This window comes from Notolabrus celidotus, chromosome 21 (genome assembly GCF_009762535.1).
Source record: "Notolabrus celidotus isolate fNotCel1 chromosome 21, fNotCel1.pri, whole genome shotgun sequence".
NCBI lineage: Eukaryota > Metazoa > Chordata > Actinopteri > Labriformes > Labridae > Notolabrus > Notolabrus celidotus.
The window spans coordinates 13,043,573-13,066,652 of NC_048292.1; the positions used below are offsets into that span (position 1 = coordinate 13,043,573).

The 23,080-nt window shown below is 39.8% G+C and overlaps 1 protein-coding gene across 1 annotated transcript in view; it reads right to left on the minus strand.

Moving 5' to 3' along the window:
- Positions 1-23,080, minus strand: part of sema3aa (sema domain, immunoglobulin domain (Ig), short basic domain, secreted, (semaphorin) 3Aa) — a 181,753-nt gene that overhangs the window by 36,631 nt on the left and 122,042 nt on the right. The window contains exon 9 of the mRNA XM_034673678.1: positions 7,972-8,387. Within this exon, the coding sequence (XP_034529569.1) occupies positions 7,972-8,077 (106 nt within the window). The 5' untranslated portion in view covers positions 8,078-8,387. The remainder of the gene's footprint in view (positions 1-7,971; positions 8,388-23,080) is intronic.

A 23,080-nucleotide genomic window follows, 5' to 3' on the forward strand; every position in this document is an offset into this window, starting at 1 on the left:
CACTTTCTTTTTTTTTTATATATATATATATATATATACATTTTTGGGCTTTTTGTCTTTATTTTATAGGACAGCTGAAGAGAGACAGGAAATGTCGGGAGTAGAGAGTGGGGGAAGACATGCAGGAAATGGTCGCGGCCGGGAATCGAACCGGCAACCCCTGCGACAAGGACTGTAGCCTCTATATGTGAGAGCAGTGTAATAGACATAAAAGTGATTATTGAGCTTAAAATGTTTAAAACAATGTTAAAAACAGTATAAATAGAATAAGAATATATGTTAAAAACAGTCTAAATTCAATAATTGTTTTTGGACACTCCCAGGTTTAGCCAGTAGGGGGAGCATGTTGCTTGCGGTCAGTTTTGCCAACTTAGCAACTTTGTAGCTATTTTTAGCGACTTTTCAGACCCCTCTAGCGACTCTTTTTCAAAAAAGTGACTAGCGACAAATCAAGCGACTTTCTCTGGTGTTATTGGAGACTTTTGGAGACTCTGAAATGAAAGCATGTATCGTTCTAAATGAGCAGCGGGTGCTGCAGTGGCCCCGTCCCAAAGCACTCACAGACGGCTCAGTCCTAGTCGCGCAGCAGTCCCTCGTACCTGCAGTCAGGGCAGAGATGTTAAGCCCTCCGCGTCCAGACTGCAAATGAATCGCGCAGGTACGAAGACACCGCTGGCTGATCCATTTAGATTGTTAATGTAGATTGTATACAATAAATATTTTGAAAATGATATGGTTGAAAAATTAAATGTTTTACTTTGATTTTTTTTAGGTTCCTAAGTGTAGTTATAATTATATTTAGGGTGTTTTTTAACCTCTTTTTGTCTCTCCCTCGACGTTACACATCTCTCTGACAGCGTCCATTACAATTCTGATTATACAAATTAGGCGATGATGTCATCTAGCGACTTCTAGCGACTTTTAGGACAGCCAATAGCTACTTTCCTCACTGAGGAGGTCGCAACACTGCTTGCGACTGCTCATTACATTGTGGAATGAAAGCCAGCAACAGCGTGTGTGTCTGTCTTTCAGATTTCTCCCCTTACAGGTAAGAAAAGTGAACAAAAACACATAAAACTATACACATGTGTTATCGTAATTAATATAAATATGTCTGTGATAAGGTAGTTCTTGGTAGAGTCGGTTGAGTACGTTTATTTAGTGTTTGTATAGAAGCTACTGCAGATGCTAATGTCTTTACCAGCAGTTGCTAGCTTACTGTATGGTCGGAACGTGATGTAGACATTTAGCGCTGGCTGGCGGTAGAGTTTATTGTTATGATGTACTTTTGCAAGTCATTTATATGCTGCAGGGCACTGTTAAAGAGAGGTATGTTTGAATGTATGTTTATTATTCCTTAAGATTATTACATTGTGGAATGAAAGCCAGCAACAGCGTGTGGAGGGGTGTAACACCAGATCCACACTTTCTAAGATATTCAAGTGTAAAAGGGAAGCAAAAGCCATGTGACAGATTTCTCCTTGACTAGATGAATGGCTTTTTGTTTTTGCAAGTGCGTTTGAGTCACTGTACAATTATCTGCAGGGCAATGAGTCTCCACACAAATACTCACTTACACACATTTCATTCAAACAGATTTCAACCCGTCAACTTGTGTGGTGACTTGTAAGCTGACTAAACACTGGGGTTGGTCCGGTTTGTGAGTCAGGGCAGGGAAATGTAACTTATGGGGGCCAAAGAAACCACAGTGAAACTTTGGCCTGGATTGTGGCTTGAAGGGAGCAACTATGAGGGGAAGGAAAGTCGATGTGTGCGTGTTCAAACAGAGCTAAAATAGCCAAGAGATATGTATCAACTGAGCTGCAATCAAAGAGACAGGAAGAGAAGACCAGCAGAAAACACACATACAAAGACACACACACAGACAGCCTACTTGAAGATTGTACTTATGGGTCTGCGGTGTTGTGGTTCCTTGAGATGCGACTGAGCCGCAGAAGAGGGAGGAAGAAAAAGGACGATGAGAAACAGAGAAAGACATGGAGGCAGACATCTCCGAAGTTGGCGCTCTGGGAGAACACCTTATAATTATCTACATCCGCTCTGTCAGCCCGTGCCCGCAGATCGGACAGAGGAACCGACCAAAGAGAGGGAGACTCATCAAAGCTTGTTCATATACAAAAGAATGAATAGGACACACTGATAAACCTACACACACTTTGCAAACAGCCACAAAAAGGGATGTTTACGCCCACACGCAAGCACACATGGACACACTCACACAGGCTGGCTCATTATGGGGCCGAGTCCAGACCGCGCTGAGTGCGGTTCCACACCAAGTGTCTATTTTGAAGGGTTGTAAGCCAATTCCAGATTCCCCTGTCTCTTTCTCAGTCTCGCTCCCTGCGTCTTCCTTCCTTAGTTCCACCCATCAATCCATCCAGCCAGCCAGCCAGCCAGCCAGCCAGCCAGCCAGCGTGGGGCGTCTGCCGTGGCATTAAGAGGTCATAAAGCAGCCTCCATAATTACCCACGCTGAGGGTAATTATCAGGTTGTTTAACGAGGCCTTTTAAGTTTTAAAGAGACGCTAACTTGCTCCTTTTTTTAGGCATCACAATAGAGTTAAGTTTAGCCGTTTAATTGATCTCTCTGTGTACTCAAAGTGTGCTGTAGTGCATTGATTGACCTTAGGGGGTCAGTGTTCCTCCTGATTGCTCTTTATATTGTGGGAGATTGCTGCACATGGATTCTATCTAGGAACCCTAACCCTGTGTGTAGGTATGCATCGATCCATGGGAGTGTGTTATTGGTATATACTGGCTGCTATATTGCAGTAATGAAGCAGAGGCATTGAAAAGTGTCAGTGGTGCAACATGAAGCACTACTATATCAGGTTTCAGTTTGTCGACAGATGTGCTTTAGAAGGTAATTCAAGGAGATGATGAGTCACTTAGAGTTTCAATCAGGTTTCTATTTTCCATCATCTTGCGTACAACAACACAACCCTGATTTCCAGAAGTTGTTCAAACATGCAAGTCTTTGATCACATGCTATTAATATGCCAAATGTGTGTGCTAAGCAGGATTATTTTAACCTGGACTTGAGTTTCACCTCGCTCTCCTTAAGAGACGAGTCAAGGCGAGGACAGTAAGAGCTATTCTAGTCTCAAGGAGAAGAGAAAATCATTAACTCCTGTGATCATACTTCTGTCCCCATGAAGCCGGATCCTCTTAGCTGAATGTCTAACTGACCCCAGTGGGAAATCATTTACTTTTCACTTGCTGCGCCAGCTGTCCCATGAGGGGTCATTTTCTCTACCTGTCGCCATTTCTCAGTCGTTCTACCTTTCAAAGTGCTCACTCTGCAGTCGCTTGACTGTCCTTTCCGGCAGGAGAGAATCTCTTTCTTCCCTGACTTGTAGTCCCCTGAGGCGTGTCATCAGCATTCATTTAAGGCTGATTTCATGGGTTCCTGCTCAGATGCTTGGCGTTTATTTGACTTTCCGAAGGCTCCCCCTTGTTTGGGAAATATCCTACACCTGGGCTCAGTCTCTTAAAGGCTCGATGCTTGTTTGACTGTCCTTCCCAGGAGGATTCCTCCTTGTCGTTTATTTGACTTAATTACCATGCCGACTTCTCAGAGGGAGAGGGGGTGAGCAACACTTCACTTAACGACCAGCCTTCCTTCCTTCTACGTTGCCTGCTGTACGTCTGCCAGCTTTTCCTTCATTAAAAGGAAATCTCCTCCCCCCTCTCCACAGACGCCCCCCACCTTATCTCCAACCCTCTCAGTGTGGGTGTTGACTGAGAATTGTCCCCCTGACAGGCATCAAGTGTGCCATCAAACACCTGTGGGCATGAGACACAAGCACAGGCACAAGCTAGTGAAGAAACACAAAGAGCTCAGCATACGTTCTCTCATCATTTCCCCCTCCCGATACTGATACTTGCACTTGATCATCAGCCAAGACAAAAGATCCCTCCAATACTTGTGACATAAAAACTCCACATGATGTTGGTGAAAAACAGGATTGCTGACCTGAAGTCTGAGGCTGACCTCACACTTTCTGTCGCTACACACCAACTTACACACTAAATTTTTTCCCAAGATCAGCACTTTTTTTGGAGGGGGTTCACTGGTTATGATACTGGACCTGTGCACCAATCGGATGAGGCTTGGGTTACATTATTATTGAAAATGATATTGGTATCAGTTGCACAACACCGATACTGGAAGCAATGCTGTAACCGATTCTGATATCAGCATTAGAATAACTTATACCCTGCATAAAATAAACACTAGTATTGATATTAATATTGGTGTCAATACTGATACTGTTATTGACCACACAATACCAATACTGGTACCAGTACTTTTTAGTCATTTCAAATAACATTGGTATGACAAGAGATTATATTGTCTTTTAATTGTTGTCTTATCTTACTGTTATTTATTTATTACATTAACTAATTGCTGTCCTCCACAGACCCTCTGGTCCCATGTACAGACCCGGTGCTTGACTTGTGACCTGTAGCATGTATATATGATGGATGTGTTGTGAATGTTAAATGTTGTATGGTAAGCTATAAATGAATCCCTCCTTAGGATGAATAAAGTTGTCTGAATCTGAAGTACTGACTCTGACCACTGGCACTGGTTTAATTTTTGGTATCAGTATTGGAACAAGTCTTCTTCGAACCCTGTGTAGAATCAACACTTGCTTTCATACTAATATTAGAGTAGACAATGATACTGGTATTGTCCACAAAATACTGATACTAATACCGATACTGATATAAATATTTGTTTATTTATTGATTTCTTAATTAATTAATGAATTTATTTATTATTATTATTATTTAATTTTTTTTTTTTTTTTTTTAATTATCAGTGTTAAATTAATAGCATTAATGATACTAACACTATCATTTCTGATACTGGTATTGGCCTCACAATACAGGTACTGATACAGATATTGATAATGGCGCTGATACATACATCAATACCATATGGTATGCAAGTATTAGTACTGGTATCACTGTTGGAACAAATGTACATCGACTCTGTCTAAAATAAATGCTTGTTATTGCTTTATATTGATACTGGTAACATCTACAAAATACCGATACTGAAACCAATACATATACCAATACTGATATAAGTATTTATATAGATACTATACTTTATATCCTGTGTAAAATCAACACTAGTAAAACTACTCATACTGGTATGGCCACACAATAGAGATACTGATATTCATAATGATACCAGAAGTTAAAATTATTGTAGTTGGTGTCAGTATCAGTATTGGAAAAACTCTACCTCAACCTGTGTAGAGGATAAGTACTTGTTTATATATCAAAACTAATATGTAACTATCTTAACTGGAATCTTTATCAGTTTTCGAACAACTCTACCTCAAACTAATTTTAAAATAATCCAAATATTATCACACTTAAACAACAACTCAAGCTAAAACTAGTTGAAGATCACAAATTATTTTAGAAATACTGATTAAAAAAGTAAATAAAATAAAAAGAACTGCAATTAACTCCACTTCTTTTTTCTATTTTTTTAGATGTGGTGGATACTGATATTGTTACCTTCCAGGAAATAGCAATACTGATACTTATATCTGTAGCAGTATTGATTTTGAAACAACTCTATTTTGCCGTCTATGTATAGTATTCTCACACAATGCTACATACACTTTAAAACAACAGCTGAAGCCAACAGCAGTTGGCAATCATGCATAAATATAAAAACACTGTAAACACTGATTCAACAGCGCAAAAAAATATGCAGATTTTCTGAGTTCATGCCTACTTGCGCGGCCCCACGCACACAACCAGGTGTCTAATTATATGAGTGCAAGCCAAACCTGACACATTCTTGCCTCTATAAAACACACAAAACCCAACACACTGAGACACCACTTACAGTCGAAAGGCAGGAAATCACAAGAGAGGGTGTTGAGTCCTCACACCAAGATGTGGCAAGAACATTTACACACACACACACTCATACAAACAACCAGGCTTTGATGTACTTTTAGCAAAAATAACTGTACATCCACAAAAGTACATCTATCATGACAGCATGTCTCCCAGCAGACCTGTCTTACTGGTTTTGACGATCCACATCCATCACTCCAACAGTCGCTCAATGCAGACTTTGATGCTCGATGACATATCTCTTGTCTAGTATTGTTGTCAGCAACGTGTTCTCTTGTCAGACTACACAGCGGAGAGGATCACAAAAGGGGGCAGGAGGGAACTATATTCACATTCTTTTAACAGATGGCTGCGTAAAGGAGGGATGACATTTTCCCATCATGCCTAGAGGCTCCTGTTTCGTGTGAACTGATATAATGGAGCCCATGGGATGGATGACTTCTAGCAGGTAAGTTCAACCATGATTCAATCCAGATATAGTTTGTCTGCATGGTAAATGTATGTCATCACTTTTTTAAATGTTCTATCTTGATATGAGGAGCGCTAAACACTCACAGTGCCATCTCTGAAAAGGCTTTTCAATTTCAGAACTCAGAGCTGAAAGCTAAAGTTTAAATTCATATGCATTTTTATTTTAGATCTAGAATATAAACAATCACCATAAACACTTTGAAATTGAAAGGGTGATAAAAGAAAATATACCACACCACAATTACAACTTGCACTCAAGCTAAAATATAAAGCATGTCATATAGCAGGCCTCTAAACATAAGTTATACCAAGCGTCTCAGCTAAAGATAGAAAATAAATTTGAGTGACAAATATTATATTTGCTGCTGTCAAAAAGCAGAGAAATCAGATTTTTTTCCCCCAAGATAGATTGAAATTGTCCAGGGAGCCAAATCTCTGAGTGACAGTCAACCACACACTCATGTTTTTGGCTGCAAAGGGACAGCAAATCAGCCCGTTCGTAAATTTTCAGAGGGCATGTTTTACGAGAGAGGCAGGACTAAAATAAAGAATCGTTGGACCACACTCCCAGCCGTATACTTTGGGTCATGTTTTAGGACAAAGAACCACAATAGCCTACCATCACTGACATTAAAGAAGGGGGGAAAAAAAGCCTCCCAAAATATGGCAAAAATGTTGCCAGTTATTTCTAGCTGAGATGAAAAGTCTGCTATTACGAAGACCCTGATTTAGTGGAGGGTGTGAGAGAGGAGTCGAGACACAGAGAGGGAGAGAGAGAGAGAGAGAGCAAGAGAGAGGGAGGAGGAGAGGAAGAACCGGCGCTCCGCAGTCTCCCCTCAAAATAACACAGAAGGAGAGAGAATAACATGTTTGCTTGTATACGTCAAAAACTTACACGTGTATGATAAAAAAAGACACAAGAAACTCCCTCTCATTTTCTAGAGATGTATTCTGCTGCACTGAGAATTTTTAATGCACACATTAAATCAGCATGCATGTATAGTTTCCATTAAAAAAAAAAAATCTCCAACTGTTGGATCCATTTAGTTTGGAGTAATAGGAAGTTGTAAAACCTGCATAGCCCCTTAAAGAAAGGCTCTGTGTCATGATGGAAGCGGACTTTTTGGGACAGAAGCCATCAAAACAGAGGCTCTTATGCCGGTTCAGAGCACTTAACAGGGCAGTACAGTGCTATAAGAAGAGGAAAACTGGCACAGGGGCCAATATATACATTTAACTCCAGGCGAGAGGCTTTTCGTCAGCATATGGAAGCAATCTGACTGTTTGTAATAAGAATAGTGAATTCTTAGAGCAAGTGCGAGGGACGGAGTGAGTTAATGAAAGGGGCAAGGAATACAGGAGGTTGAGCAACAAGGAGTTAGATGCATGTGTGTTCTGACCAAGAGGTAGAAAGAGTGAATGAGGGAAACACAGGCAGAAATAGATTCAGAGAAATAGAAGAGAGAATGGATGAAAAGAAAAGCACGAAAGAGCACCCACGGGCAAAACACTAGACGAGCTATTTAAAAGCAACCACAGTGATCTCGTATAACCTGGAGTCAGGGGGCAAAACGGAGAGTGCGCTTACCCTTGTATGACAGCTTTAGCCTGGGTACATTGGGCTTGGGCTCATCACCTCTTCCCGCCTGCACCGCCCCGCACAGCAGCACTACAATCCCAAACAGGTAATCCATGGTGCTGGAGCGCTGCTGCTGGCCGGCCTCCAGACCAGGGGGGCACTCGCACCCCAACCAGTGCCCAGAGATGAGCGTCTCCTGCTGGGGTACGCTGAGCCTGGAGCGTCCCCTGAAAGTGGAGGTTCCAGGGGAGAGAGGGGGGAGGGAAAAAAAATCCTGGTTGTGAGTTGGGCTCTCTGTAGTGTGAGGTGGGTGCCGCTCACATGGCTCCCCGTGTGGAGGTCCAAGGCTTTATAGTCCCTTTGGTTTATCTCTTCTCTCCCCAGGTGAAGGCTCAGCAGGGCTTCAGCTTGACTGAGATGAGAGCCTGTTTAAAAAAGGCAAATCAGATCACTTAGTCCACAATAGTGAGGCTATCCTTTTCTGGAGAGTATTTTTTTTTTCTCTTTCTGTCTTCTTGCTTCTTCTCTTTGAGCAGACACTCACAGCAAACCCTCTAATCCTTGTGTGCGGCTCCACCAGACTGCCAGAGAGAGAGAAAAAGAGAGCTTCACCATCCACGGGAAGAGAGGGGAGGGGAGGGAGAGCAGCTGAGAGAGAGAAAGAGAGAGAGGAGGGGGGCGGGATGACTAGAGAGCCATGATAAAACCAGTAAAGTGGAATACAATTATTGTGGATCATAAGGTTTATATAGTTTTGTCTCTTCCTCTTTTATTTCCTGTTATGTTAGTCATCAGTTGTCCATCTTTTTTAACTCTACTATCCCTTAGGCAAAGAGGAGGTTTGCTTCTTTTAATGACTATGTAAGTGGATTAACAGGTCTCCAAATTGAACCCCAAAATGTAAGTAAATAAATCAACATGTAAACCTCAGAGATGTGTAAATATCTTTAGACTAAGTGCCTCCTTCATGTCAGTGTCCAAAGCTAGAACAAGGGGAGTAAAAACACCCTTTCTTCTATTGACCAAAACTTTTGTTCTTTGGAAGTTTTCCACTTGCTGGAGAATTTTTTTCAATTATTATAGAGCACCAGGATTATCTCCATCTTTGTTTTGTAGTACATATCATAATGATTGGTGTACACCAATACCAGGTTCCTAATATAACAGTTTACCTGACTTGATAGTTAAACAAAATTGCGCATTTCTTTGATCACATAGACAAAAGTGGACAAAACTAACCATAACTAACCATATCACACAGCAATCCTCTGCAGCATTTACTCAGCTGTCTAGATAGAGTTATCTGCCTGAAGAGGGATTCTGAAGCCCAGTAGCTATATAAGAAACGCTGACTCAACCTAAATTTCGATCAGTCTAACCACAGACAACAAGGTGGAGCTGAGTCGGGTCTTAAGCCGCCTGCAGACCGCTACAACAAGCCCACATGTCAGTCAAATTCTGCCTTAACTATGCAAATGTACACAAGTTCTCAATGGTAATGTTATAAAAATAGAGTTACTCAAGAAACTGCACTTTTTTTGCACTAATTCATTTTTTTTAAATGCTTGGGATGGGAGCGTTTTGCTGCCTTCACCAATTGGTACATCAATTACAAGTAGGTTAAGCTAATGATTCATATAGTTATCATTGTTGGTCTAAAATGCTCGTCATTTGTTGTTCCTAGGCTCATTAGTCGGGGTTGTTGCTCTGGTTTCTGACTTCTGCCATAATCCTATATTATATGACATGGATGTAAATAAACACAGATGATAGATGGCACAGTTTGGCTGTATTTCGGTCTACAAAATGGAGATAAAGTTGTATGTAGGCTTTGTCTGGTTAGAGTGGCACGTAACCACTGGACTGGAGTATTGCATAACCAGCACAGACATGTGGATGCTAACCAGACAAAAGGCTGGTGGTGCTAGCTCTGCTATTGTTAGCCACACTCAGAAAAACTAGTGTGACAACTTTTACCTGCAGACTCTCTGACTCCATGTTAAGCCATGTGCTCGATTTTGATTGTTTGTTTTAGGGTTTTCTTACCTTTAGACGAGTTGGTTAGTCAGAATTTCAATTTCATTTTAGGAACTAGAAATTAGTCGCTCAGAATATTCCTAGTTTATGCTTGTTTAATCACATTAATTTCTGGGGAACTTTTACGACTTTTGTCTATTGGATTTAAATGTTTTGACTGATGTTTCAGATCCAGAGGTGTCAAGTAACAAAGTACAAATACTTTGTTACCTTACTTAAGTAGAAATTTTGGGTATCTATACTTTACTGGAGTAATTATTTTTCAGCCAACTTTTTATTCTACTCCTTACGTTTTAAAAATAGCCTCATTACTCTTTTTTCAAATTGGTTTGTTTTCATTCTGGCTTGTAATCTTTAAAAAAAAACACATTTATGTACATTGACATTCCAATAAAGGCTGTTGATAACATCCCTGTGAAGTTTGACTTTTTGCACCATTACAATACTTTTAGGCAACTAGTCATCATATCCTCCGCTCCATGAAACACTTCAATGCTCAGTAGTACACATATATGGTTCTTTAATGTATTTGCATTGTACTAAAATGCTTTCATTTTCAATGGGCATGAATGCGGCTGAAACAGGTGCAACCCAAATATTACAACATTAACATATTAATATAACATTATAGTCATTATGGCCTTTAGAAACATGTTTTTGGGGGAGGTAAGGTAGTGCACTGTAGGCCCTGTGACGCAGCCTAAGCTTTAGTCTTTAATGTCATTTTTTCCCACTTACTTTACTTTTACTTTGATACTTTAAGTCGTTTTGAAACCTGTACTTTTACACTTTTTCTTGAGTAAAAGCTTGAGTTGATAATTCAACTTTTACAGAAGTCTTTTTAAACCCTAGTATCTATACTTCTACTTGAGTAACGAATGTGAATACTTTTGACACCTCTGTTCAGATTTGGTTTCAGCTCCAGAAGCTTCACCTTGTTAGGAAAAAGCCATTTCGTGTCTTAACGAGAGAGTACTTTGGCATTTTGTGTTCAGGTTTATGACAAGTATTTTTATGTGTCACTGCTTATTCATCCTCTGCAGGTCTCTTTATATGCTGAGTTAATAAGAAAATGGCCTGGCTGACATGGCTGAAGAAAAACATGGTCTTGGGAAAAGTGAAGTGAAATAAATCAGGTCCAGGCGAGACAAAACAACAGTGTCCAATTCCTCCAACAGACGTGTCTTGTATATCCTGTAGGAGGATTATTTAAAAAGGTCTGAAGAGCTTTAAAGAGCTTTAAAGAGCTTGCATATGAATTTGTTACACTTGTTTCCTTCAGTCCAGGATATCATTTACATACTTGTAGAGTGTTACAAGGATTATTCTACATAAGTTTTCCCACAGAGAGTATAGATGTGAGAGTATTTTGGACTTATCCAGATGAAGTCTGTCGGTTGAGGGGAACACATGCTGGTAGTTAACCTGTATAGTCTGAGACAGATCCTGTATCTGGAGAAGTCATTCACATCAGCAAGGCAGGTCAACAACACCCCCCCACCTCCCCCCTCCCCCTTCCCCTGCCTGTAAACCCCCGCTAGCCCCCTGCAGGTGTTTGTGTGTGTGTGAACCTCCTGCTTCCTCTTGCAGGGTGACAGAGCAGTGGTGAGGCGATAAAAGCTTTGATAAACACGAGTGCTGATGTGTCAACTCACACACCTCGAGACACTAAAAGAAAACAACCTGAGAATCGGGCGGGTATAAGGTGACCATGTTAAGTGTGTGTGTTGTGATATACGGGCACCCCCATATTCAAGAACTCCCACCGGAGCTTTAAAGTGAAAATATAGCTGCTGCTGCTGTGTACAGCATGTTTAATCTTGCTTTTTTGTTGTCTTTGTGTTCAATAAATGCAAGTATTATTGCTTTTTTAGACATGACTCTTGTTGTCCTCATTTTTTCTGTTGAAAGAAAACGAAAAGTTGGTATGTGGGATGTGTGTTTTCTTGGAGGAAGATCATTTTATTCAGACTTGTATCTTATTTTTATGAATTTGGCAATCACTCCTTTGGTAAAAATAACATTGTAATCCAAGAGTTGTTTCTAAGCTCTAGAAAAAGAGTTGTTTAAAAAGTTTGGTTGGCAAAACAAAACCCTGTTTAGCATTTAGTTTTACTGGCAAAAATAAAGTCAAAATGTGAAGTTATTACTCAAACTGGTCAACTGTCCATCATAGCTCAGGCGACCCAGTTTAAGTACGTAAGGAAGGATAACTGATATTTCAGAGGGTGTTCTATTTCAGGTTTACCTCCTTATAAAACAGTTTGTATGATCCAACTCAGCAGCTGACTTGTTTACGACTTGATTTAAGGTGTATTTGTGCTCATATTTCTTGGCTCAATGGTCTCCATAGTCTGTTAATCACATTCCCAGATCTCAGCAATTCACAAAGAGTGTTTACAAATGTTGTGGGAAACTATGTCTAAATGTTTAGAAAAACACATTATATTTTCTGTTTGGTACCAGCAATTAATGCCTGTGAAACACGACCAGTGGGGAAGGAACTCGATGCATCTTCATTTGAAAATGTTATTTTATTTATACACTTTAGAGGTGAGACATTTCAGGTTTAAAAAAAAAAAAAAAAAAAAAGTGTTATTTTCCACTGATTATTATCTCATGATCTTTCTATTTATTGTATTTTAACCTATTTTCTTATTATTTGTGATTGATGAATCTGATGGCAGTTGATTTGAACCTAGATGTTAATTTAATTTTAGTATTTTTTTTGTGTGTGGATATTATTAACATTATTAATATTATTTATGTATGTATTTTTATTTATATTATTTTATATATCTATTTTTATTTATTAGTATAATTATTTTTTATTATTTTCACTATTATTACTACCACTCCACTTGCTTATCTGTTTCACAAGATTCTGATGATGTAAAATTGCCAAGTTAAGCACAAAGCAAAATGTTTTTAACTGCTCTATGGTTACCAATAAAAATTACATTATCTTTTAATCATGCTGATCCTGTAAAAATGGATGATTTTAAAAGTGTACACCATCGAGCATTGAAGCACCACTCAGATTCAGTGTTGACTGATTGATTTGGATGCAGAAAAGCCAGACAAGTTGCTTATACAGACATTTAAATTCAGACTAGCATACTGCTCTAATAGTATGAAAACATGTCAAACTGAACACATTTGATCCAACACTAAAAGCTAAACACAAGACTAGGGAATCATTTTTCAAAGAAACATTGGTTACCTGAGCCTGGATTGAGATTGCAGAGCTAGCACCACTGGTCATCGGTCTGTAGCCCATTTTCTAGATTAAAAAATTGCCAAATTATGGTGTGTTATGAGGTTCCATCTATCATCTGTGCTTGTTTACATCCAGGTAGTACAGCAATATGGGAGTAGCCATACTTGTATTAACTAGTGCTACTAATGAATGGCTGCGCTATGCCTTATGCACAACATATGACCAACATTTTGGCTAAAATATCATTAACTGACAACAGACAAGTAATTCTGTTGCTGACTAGCAATCTTCTTAGTTGACTAAATGTGAACATCCCTACACTTAAGAATCGGCCCTAAGTAAGGCAAGTGTTCATATTTTGTGAACGTTTTTTTCTGGAGTCAACCATTAGTAAAGGATCTTAACTTCATTAGCCTTTAAAAACAATCTTAGTATTTTACATGTTGTAAGTGTTTAGGTGAACAGCCTTCTCATTATCTCCAAGTTGTTTTGAATGAATCTTGCTGAGTGCCATGTCCACAATCGTGGCGCCCATGTTCTCGTATCTCATCACCGCTTTAGTCTGAACAGCCTTTTTAGCTGTTTACCCACAACAAAAAGAAGTGCGGACAGACAGGTGAAAGCACCCTCCGCCTCTCTCCATCGACCTTTCCCTGTCTCCTCTTCCCCCGATCAGACACCTTCTTCCCATTTGTCTGCAATCTGGCAGCTACCTGCATCGATCCTCACCGGGCGGAGTGAGATGTGCTCGGACACGCCATTGCAGCTCGCCCTTTAGGGAGTGCAGCAACAGTGCGGCCTATCCCTGACGATCTATTTGAGACACCCGGAGCCGCAGCGGCCCCTGAGTAATGACGACTTAATAAATGGTGACACGCCGTTGGCGGTGGAATGAAATGCCCATTGACAAGGAGCTTCCAGAGGCTTTCAGCGCCTGCTGGTAAAAATAGAAGTGGACACGAGACACCCTGCTTATGAGGACGCAGTGGATGAGGTAGAGGCGTCAAACGAATCTGTGTGTGTGTGTGGCGAGTGTCAGTGTGCTGTTACTGATATGATGGTGTATCTTCATCCGGTTGGTATGGGAAGTTAATGTTCTGCGTATGTGGGAGAAAATGATTAAGGCAACCTGACCCCAGATGTCTGTTTTACAGAGAACATCGGAAATGTCCCACCCTGAACTTCGCCCACAATGACCTTTGATCTTTCCCCAGTTCTTGGGCACACGCCTATAAAGCGTCCTGCCCATTTCCCACCTGACCCTATGCTCCAGAGGCCATTTCCACTGCTAGAAAAGCTTAAACTATTGCTGCTTGATAACTGATGTATGCAGTTCAAGGTAAAAACAGTCATCACTTCCTTTATGCCACTGGAGTTCAGGATTTTCTTTCAATTCCTGTTCCAACAACGGAGGTCATAGAGCAACTCCTTACTCAGCAAATGAAATATCCAGGAAATATGGGTGAGGAAAAGGTAGGAGATAGTCCGGAAAAATGGGAGGAGGGATGGTAGCAAGAACTGGCTGTTATGACATTTCCGTTAGCAGGGTAGTGAACTGAACTGCAAAGGCCCTAAAGCTGCTTATCTGCAAAAAGAGACAAGAAGGAGTGTGTTTTTGTGTGAGCATAGGTATGCACATTATCAAATGAACCCATAAAAGATGCAGTAACAAAAGTGAGGAAAGTGAAACTGTTAAAGCTCCGCACATGGACAGGTTTTACTGTGGATTTTTATTGCAAAAGGGAGGATAAGAGGAGACATACGAGTTACGGAGATAATTGTGTAGCTGTGAACTTTTTCCTCTCACACCAGGCTGTAAAAAAAGGAAGATTACCACATATATCAAGGCCTGTGAAAGTATTACGTCAAATTAAACACTTACCTGACTGCGTGGGCAAAACCCATCTGTGTTTGCAGTCATTGCTGTAACTCTGTAAACCTGTCCGTGTCTTGGACAGCCATACAATATGCTATATATCAGAGTATGTGAAGCCTGAAAGTACGTCTCTGTAAGCGTGTGAAAGTGTCCGGTTGGTTTCCAATAATTTCAAATCCAGACAAAGACCGTTTAAACTGAAAAGACATCTGGAATGTGATGGGAAGGAGTTTTGTCATGATTATTTATTATTTAATATTAACCTTTATTTAACCAGATAAAAAAAACATTGAGATCAGGATCTCTTTCACAAGGGTGACCTGGCCAAGAGGTCAGCAGCACATGTCATAAAAACAGTTACACAATGGATCTCAGAACTGGGCAGGGTGGCAGCTTTTGAGAGAATATCCTACAGTCTAATAAATGAGGTAGGAAAATATAATGATAAATGGGGAAAGTTTCTGCGGTTTCACTCACCACAGGGGAACCTTATGGGCACCAGCTGATTGTTTTTTTTGAATGCCAGACTATATAACGTGTACATTGTACAACAAGTTGTTTGTATTTGTAAAAATATTAAGACATTTACTTTGCGGTGTGGTTGTTGGGGCTTTGAACTGAATGCAGGAGGTGTGGCGAGGGTGCGTTGAAAGGAAGCAGTGTGGACACTGTTGGACGAACATTGATTAAATATCTATTTGTGAAGTATGGGTAGAGGGCATGTGACAGTGGTACATTGGACATCTTGTTAACTTGTCCAAAATGTTTTGTTAATACTGGTATTTTGTAATTCTCATTATTTGTGCATTATTTTATTATTGTTATTTTTTCTTTATTGTCTGATACAGTATTTTTCTTCTCTGTTTGTTGTTTTGTCTATTTGTCTGTTTGTTTTTTATTATTTTTCATGCCAGTCAAAGTCACACATTTTATCGTGATTTTTTTTTTTTTTTTCCCACTCTTCGGCTTGGCACTATCTTGTCCTGTATGTTGTGGATATGTGTTGTTAAAAATTCAAAATCCAATAAACTTGAGTCATAAAAAAATAAAATAAAAACAGTTACACGAAAATGGCAGTACAAGTTAAATCATACAATTTAAAGATGAATAGTGTTTTACAATATGGATAAGAGGTGTGGAGGCTGTAACAAAACAACAAACAAGAATTTAAGTTTTAAAACACAGGCACTGTTCAGTGCTCTCACGCTGTCTGTCCCTCAGGATAGAACGGAAGGCTCCAAGTGTAATAAGTTCATAGAGTTTCAGTTTAGTCTGTAGAGCATTCCATGCCATGGGGACAGAAAAGCTGAAAGCTCTTTTTCCAAATTCAGTCCTTACCTGAGGAACAGTTAAAACCAGAGTAGTGTAGGAACGCAAGGTATAGGAACTGATTTTTCTCTGCAATAAAGCGCACAAATAGTGAGCAATCAAGCCTAAAAGAGCCTTACAAATTAGGGTCAGCCAGTGTTTGTATCTGCATGCACTCAGAGAAGGAAAATTTGATTTCACCAAGCGGCAAACTCCGGTCTGAAACGATGAAGCCAATGCGGAAGTGATATAAACTGCAATACATCGAAAATCCGCTTGAGGCTGGCTGCAGAAACACCGGAAACCACATAGATATGAATGGGAAAAAGACGATCTTTGCAGCATTAATAAACATGTTTACAGCCTGGTTCAAAAAAACGGCTTGGCCCGATGAAGCTAATCTCTCTAATGGCACACGATTTCACATACAAATCACAATGGTGGGTGAGATGACTACAGCCAGTGACAAATCTCAGTGCCGAATGAAAATCGGTGTCCAAAGACTGGAGACATTTGGATGACGCACTCAGATAAAGCACGTCCCCGTAGTCAAGAATGGGTAAGAAGGTTGCTGTCACTAATTTCTTTCTGACCCTGAGAGAGAAGCAGGTTCTGTTTCAAAAAGCTTCACACGAAGTTTAGTACGCAAATTATTAATATGGGCTTTAAACGAAATCTCCTGATCTAGGATAAAACCCAAGTACTTGTAATTTAAAACCCGCTCTATAGGATTTCCTTTGGATGTAACAATATTTGTAGTGGTCTGTGCTAGCGCCTTTGTGTGAGAGAAAACCATGAGCTTGGTTTTATCTGTATTCAAAACCAGTTTTAGATCATTTAGACGAGACTGGATAACATTAAAAGCAGCCTGTAAAGACTCAAAAGCCTGAGCAAATGAGGTTGAACAGCAATAAATAATGATGTGTACTTTGTCCTTCACAAATAGATTATAAATATCATCCCTTTATTTCATAACCTACCAAGTCAAGTGCACACACCTGTTTCTGCTCTTTGCACTCTCTCTGCCCTCCTCTTACTCTTCAAACAAAGTGACGGTTGCATTAAAAATCCATTGTAGAGCTCATTAACAATGCTCTCTCTGCACTCGAAGAGCCTCAAAAACCCGCCAGAGGGGAAATGGGAGGTTTCCCTCCATTTCATCGCTTCTCAAAAGGTCAGAGGTCAGCCTCCAGGTTTACAATGGGGTCATGCAACCCCAACCCCGTGTGCATGACGGAGTTTGGGTAATCTCTTTGAGCAAGGCCTTACACATACACAGTTACGCAGCTCCATGCGTGTACATCCGGGTTTCCACATCCACTCAAGACAAGTACGGGAATGAGGGAGATAAATAAACAAAAGTGGAACCACATTGCACCACGGGAGAGAAAGCATTACCAAGCATTAACATCTGTTGCGAAAAAGGGAGGGATGAAGGGAAGTTGTTGGGTGTGTTTATTCTTTGCTGATACATTTCCATCCATCTTCTGGTGACGGAAGTCTCCCATGGAGCTCTGCCGTACACAGATGTGTCCGCTCTGCTCAGAGGATGACGGCGGTACGAGGCAGATCAGGAAGCGTTTACAGGAAGCCAGGAAATTTGACTGAAACATAACACTGATTCATAAGAACTGATCATTTCCTGCTGAGACTCGCTGCTGACGCTCGCGTGGGGGGGGGAGAAGGATGGAGGAGCTGTTTTTGTCTGACATCAGCTGGTGTGCACTTGTTGGGAAACAACTTAACCATGTCCAGGGAAGAGGTGTAATCTCTTCTACTGATGTAAATAATAGGAATACACACTCCATGTGAACTAACAGGCTCTCAAGAACAGCTACAGAGTTACAAACAGACAACTGAGTGAGCTCTGGCTCGAGGATGAAAGACTTCAAACTCGTTTCAGTCCAAAAGAAGCTCATCATGAGGCACCAGCGATGCGGAAAGGACCAAAAGAAAACCTTAAAGTGAGGAGGGCGTGGACTAATCCAAGACCAGAGGGATTTATTTAACTCGTATGTGTATGTAAATGCAAAACACACCAACAGTGAATGGAGGTTTGTAGGGGGAGGACTTAGGTCCAGGGATGGTCTGAGACAACAGTGGAGGAGCTCATTATTCCCTCTATAAGGACAAATCAGGAGCTTATAGGCCTTGAAGAATCTTCTTTCTCTCCCCCTGCCTCCAATCAACACCCATACTTACAGAGAATTTAGCCTCTATAAGACCTCTTAAAGAAAATTGGCTTTAATGCTAGGTTGCTGGAAAAAAATGAGTCGCCAATTCTAAAAAGTTGGGGCAGTAAAATAAATCTCTTAATCAGATGGTTTGCTAATCAATTAAGCCCTACATTTAACAGCATATAGTGCAAACACAGCGTATCAAATGTTGAAACAGAAATTTTAAAAGTGACATTTTCCCCATTCTTGCCTGATATAGGGTTTCAGTGACTCAACAATTCAGGCTTTCCTTTGTCATATTTTTTGTTTCATGGTGCCCCAAATGTATTAAAGAGTTTCAAGTCGGCAAGGCAGGCAGGTCTGTTTAGCAAAATGTGGTGGGGCATTTTTTTGTTGTAATGCGAGGTCTTCCCTGATTTGTCTGGATGGCAGTGTATGTTGCTCTGAAACCTTATTTGTTGTGTAGCATTAATGGTGCCTTCCCAGATGAGTAAGCTACCCATGCCACGCATCCCCATTCTATTCTTGCTTTTGAATTGTGCATGGATAACAAGCTGGGCGGCCTCTCTCCTCTTTAGGGTGGAAGACGTGAGGGACAGTTATCTCTACACAGGTATTTATTTTTATGTAGAATTTTTAGATTAGATTTTAGGTTTCTATATTTATTGTCCTTACTGTCCTGTTGAATAGACTTTAAAATCCTGCTGATGGTTTATAAAGCACTGAATGGTTTAGGCCCAAAATACATTGCTGATCTGCTACTACTTTATGAACCACCTCGACCTCTGAGGTCATCAGGTACTGGTCTGCTTTCAGTTCCTAGAGTCAGAACGAAACATGGTGAAGCAGCGTTTAGTCATTATGCACCACATATCTGGAACAAGCTCCCTGAAAGCTGTAGGTCTGCTCCAACTCTCACCTCTTTTAAATCAAAGACTAAGACTTTTTTATTTACCTCTGCCTTCCTATCTTAGATTATTTTAACCCACTTTAAATTAAAATTTTAATGTAATTTTTAATATATTTCTAATTTTCCTTTTCTTTTCTGTTTTATCATATTTGTCATTTTAATTATGTTCTTTTATGCCTGTCTGAATGTCTCCAATGCTTTTAATGTGTTAATGTAAAGCACATTGAGTTGCCCTCGTGTATGAAATGCACTATACAAATAAAGCTGCCTTGCCTTGCCTTGCCTTGCCTTGTCAAGTGTTATTGTTCCAATCACCACGTCAAATTCCTTGCGTGTGTGTGTGAGCTCACTTTGCAATAAAACTTTCTTGATTCTTGATTCTTTTTGCTCTCAGTCCATTTTTAATGGCCCATGGTAGTATTCGCTGGCTTTTCTGGATCGTGTTTATGTATTGTTCCTCTTTGCATGGTACAGTTTAAACCTAAATTTGCAGTTGCAGCAATGAACTGTGTTCACAGATAATAGTTTTTGGAAGTGACTTTGAGCCTTGCAGTAACTTTCAGTCGTGTCTGTTATTAATGCAGTGCTGCTTGAGGGCCAGGAGACCACCATTCATTTTTTTTTGGGGGGGGGGGGGGGGGGGGGGGGGGGGGGGCACATCCTTTGTTGAGATATCTCCAGATTCTCTTTACCTTTCAATCAAATTATATACTGTGGAAGTCCCCCAAATTCTTTGAAATTTTACGCTGAGAAACATAATTCTGAAATTGTTGAACTTGATTGCTCACAGTCTCTCTAGAGAGCCCTTTTTCTACCCAGTCTTGTTAGGTTCAGGTTCAGGTTCAGGTTCAGGTTACTTTATTTGTACCCGTAGGTAAACTTGTTTTGCAGCCAGTGAGATGTTAGGTCGATACAAAATTACAAGATAGACTTCAGACAGAACAATCTACTTAATGTGCAAAACATACAAAAAATATCCTAAAAACTAATCTAACACTAAAAATGGTAAAATGAATAGACATGATAAAATGATAAAATGATAAAAGTGCTAAAGGTTCCATTTTAAAAAGCATATCAGAAAACAGTCAACCAATAAAAACAATGGAATCACATGAATAAATAAGACAATCTGGGCTCAAGTCATAAGATTGGAGGCTGACTGTGTGGGAAAATAAAAGCTATTGCTTGTTCAGCTCAGTAACAGCAGCAGGAACAAAGCTTTTCTTGTGACGCTGTGTCCTGCACCTTGGGACTAAAAACCGTCGTCCAGAGTGAAGAAGCTGGAAATCACTGTGCAGAGGGTGCGAGGCATTATTTAAAATAGAGGTGGCTATCCGCTGTAACTGGTTAGTGTACAGGGAAACTGTGGATGCCTGTGGCTCACCAATCAACTTGCTTGACCATTTAACTATCTGGTTTAAAGAGTTCCTTTCCTTTAGAGTGATTTGGCCAAACCACGAGACTAGGGAGAAGGACACAACAGATTCGATAGAAGCATGATAGAACATGGTCATGATTGTTCGATCAATGTGAAAGAAAGCTAGTTTTCTCAAGCAATGCAGACGCTGGTGAGCCTTTTTGCACACTGCTGCACAGTTTGCCTCAAAGTTCAGTTTCATGTCAATGACGGTCCCAAGGTATTTATAAGTTTGCACAGACTCGATAGGCTGACCCTTGATTTGAGTCACTTCACTCATGTGATTACTCCTTCTGAAGTCAATAACCATGTCTTTGGTTTTAGAAACATTGAGCTGAAGGTAAGACTCCTCACACCACTCAACAAACTAACCTGTTGTTACTAACCTGTTGCAAGTTAACTTAATTAGTTGTGAGATGTTCTGCCAGGCCCTTTTGTTTATTTAGTATTACACAACTTTTTTAATGTTTTGTTGTTCCTTTCCTAACTTTTTTTTAAAGTGTTGCTGGACTTACTAATACTTTTTTGTGACAATAGCATTTTCCCTTTTTAATGTTTGATATGTTTTCCTTACAATTTTAAATTAAATATAACGTTTACATTATTTGCACAGCACCTAAATATATTTTCATTAGCATTTTACACAGCTTCCCAACTTTTTGGGAATTGGGTTGGCAGTCTAAAGTTGTTCTTTTCTTCAGTTCAGCATTTACATTAAATAACTAAACTTTCTGTTCGTATGCAGCCTGAGGACAGCAGAAAGTATATATGAAGAGTTAATTTGCAAAAACAGTTAACTCACTTTTGAAAAACTAAAAAAGTATTTCAAAAAACACATTTTTTTCTAATACTAGCTTTTGGTATTATCAATCAACTGAGGTTGGGTGGCTTTAACTAAGTCAAAATGACTTTACTAATCAGAGATATCTTGAAAATGTAACTTTATTAGGAATCTATATCAAAAAGATTTTTTTGGGAAAATTTATAAAAACTGAGTTATCTGTTTTTTGCAAATAAACTCTTCAAATATATTTTGGATTCTCAACGTGAATTTAACTTTTGATTATTTAACACATCATAAACATGAGGCATTTATTTGGTCCATAAAATAACATTCAAAATGTCACAACTGTCAAAGGACTCGTTTGTGAAATCCATAATTACATCTCAAAGATGTTTAGTTTTATATCACAGGAGATTTGGGAAACTTTGATATATTTTGAAGCCGATTTTGGATTTTAACTTGAGAGAAATGACTCAGTTCAAAAGTTGAATTTCATTTTTTGCATTTATTGCATTGACAAGAAAGATAAAGGTAACAAATAGAGTGAAAAATAACAAAGCAAGGTCCACTACAGGCAATCATCACAATGAAACGGTCTGTGATAAACCCTTCAATGATCGGCAGAATCATACAGACTGATTTCCTGGAAAGTTTGAGTGTTTGTTTTTACATTCCTCCATAAGCATGCAAAATGTCAAAATGAGAATTTAAAAGGGGATTGAAATGTTTACAAAGGTCTTTCATTTTCCCAAATGGAAAAGGTTTGGAGATAAAAAACAAAACAAATGCATCATAACTTCCACCAACCTCTGGAAGCATGCGGTATGCAGTCACAAATACCACACAGATCCCCCAAACACACAACCCAAGTTTGGAATGCTGTTCGTATCAAGTTAGGCACCAACATCTACACCAACTGACACCTTCTGCAACCATAAACAGCTTGTATATCCATCTCTGCGTCACACGATCCAAGAATCCCACCGGGAAGAAATACGGTTGAAAATAAGACTTGTTCATGAATCTTCCCGCTGGTCCATAAATTTCTACTGTCAAGAAGAAATTCTCCCAGTATTTCTCTCTCTGCACGTCTGTACAGCTGACAGGGCAGGAACAGTGACACAGCACTACATCCCCGCTCTTCTATTAAATATTTACACGCTTGTGAAACGTATAAAACTAACCGCCGACGCTCGCATTACCACTTTGGTAGAGGAGTCGGATTTAATATGGCTCACATTCGCTTCCAAGAATATGTGTGTAAAATAAGGAGAGGTAGACAGACAGACGGACATAGAGAGAGATGAATGGGTCCAACTGCTTTCAAACCGCTGTGCGCATGTCCAAGTGGGACCCTTTTTAATTTGGTTCTGTTGCAATTTCTGCAAT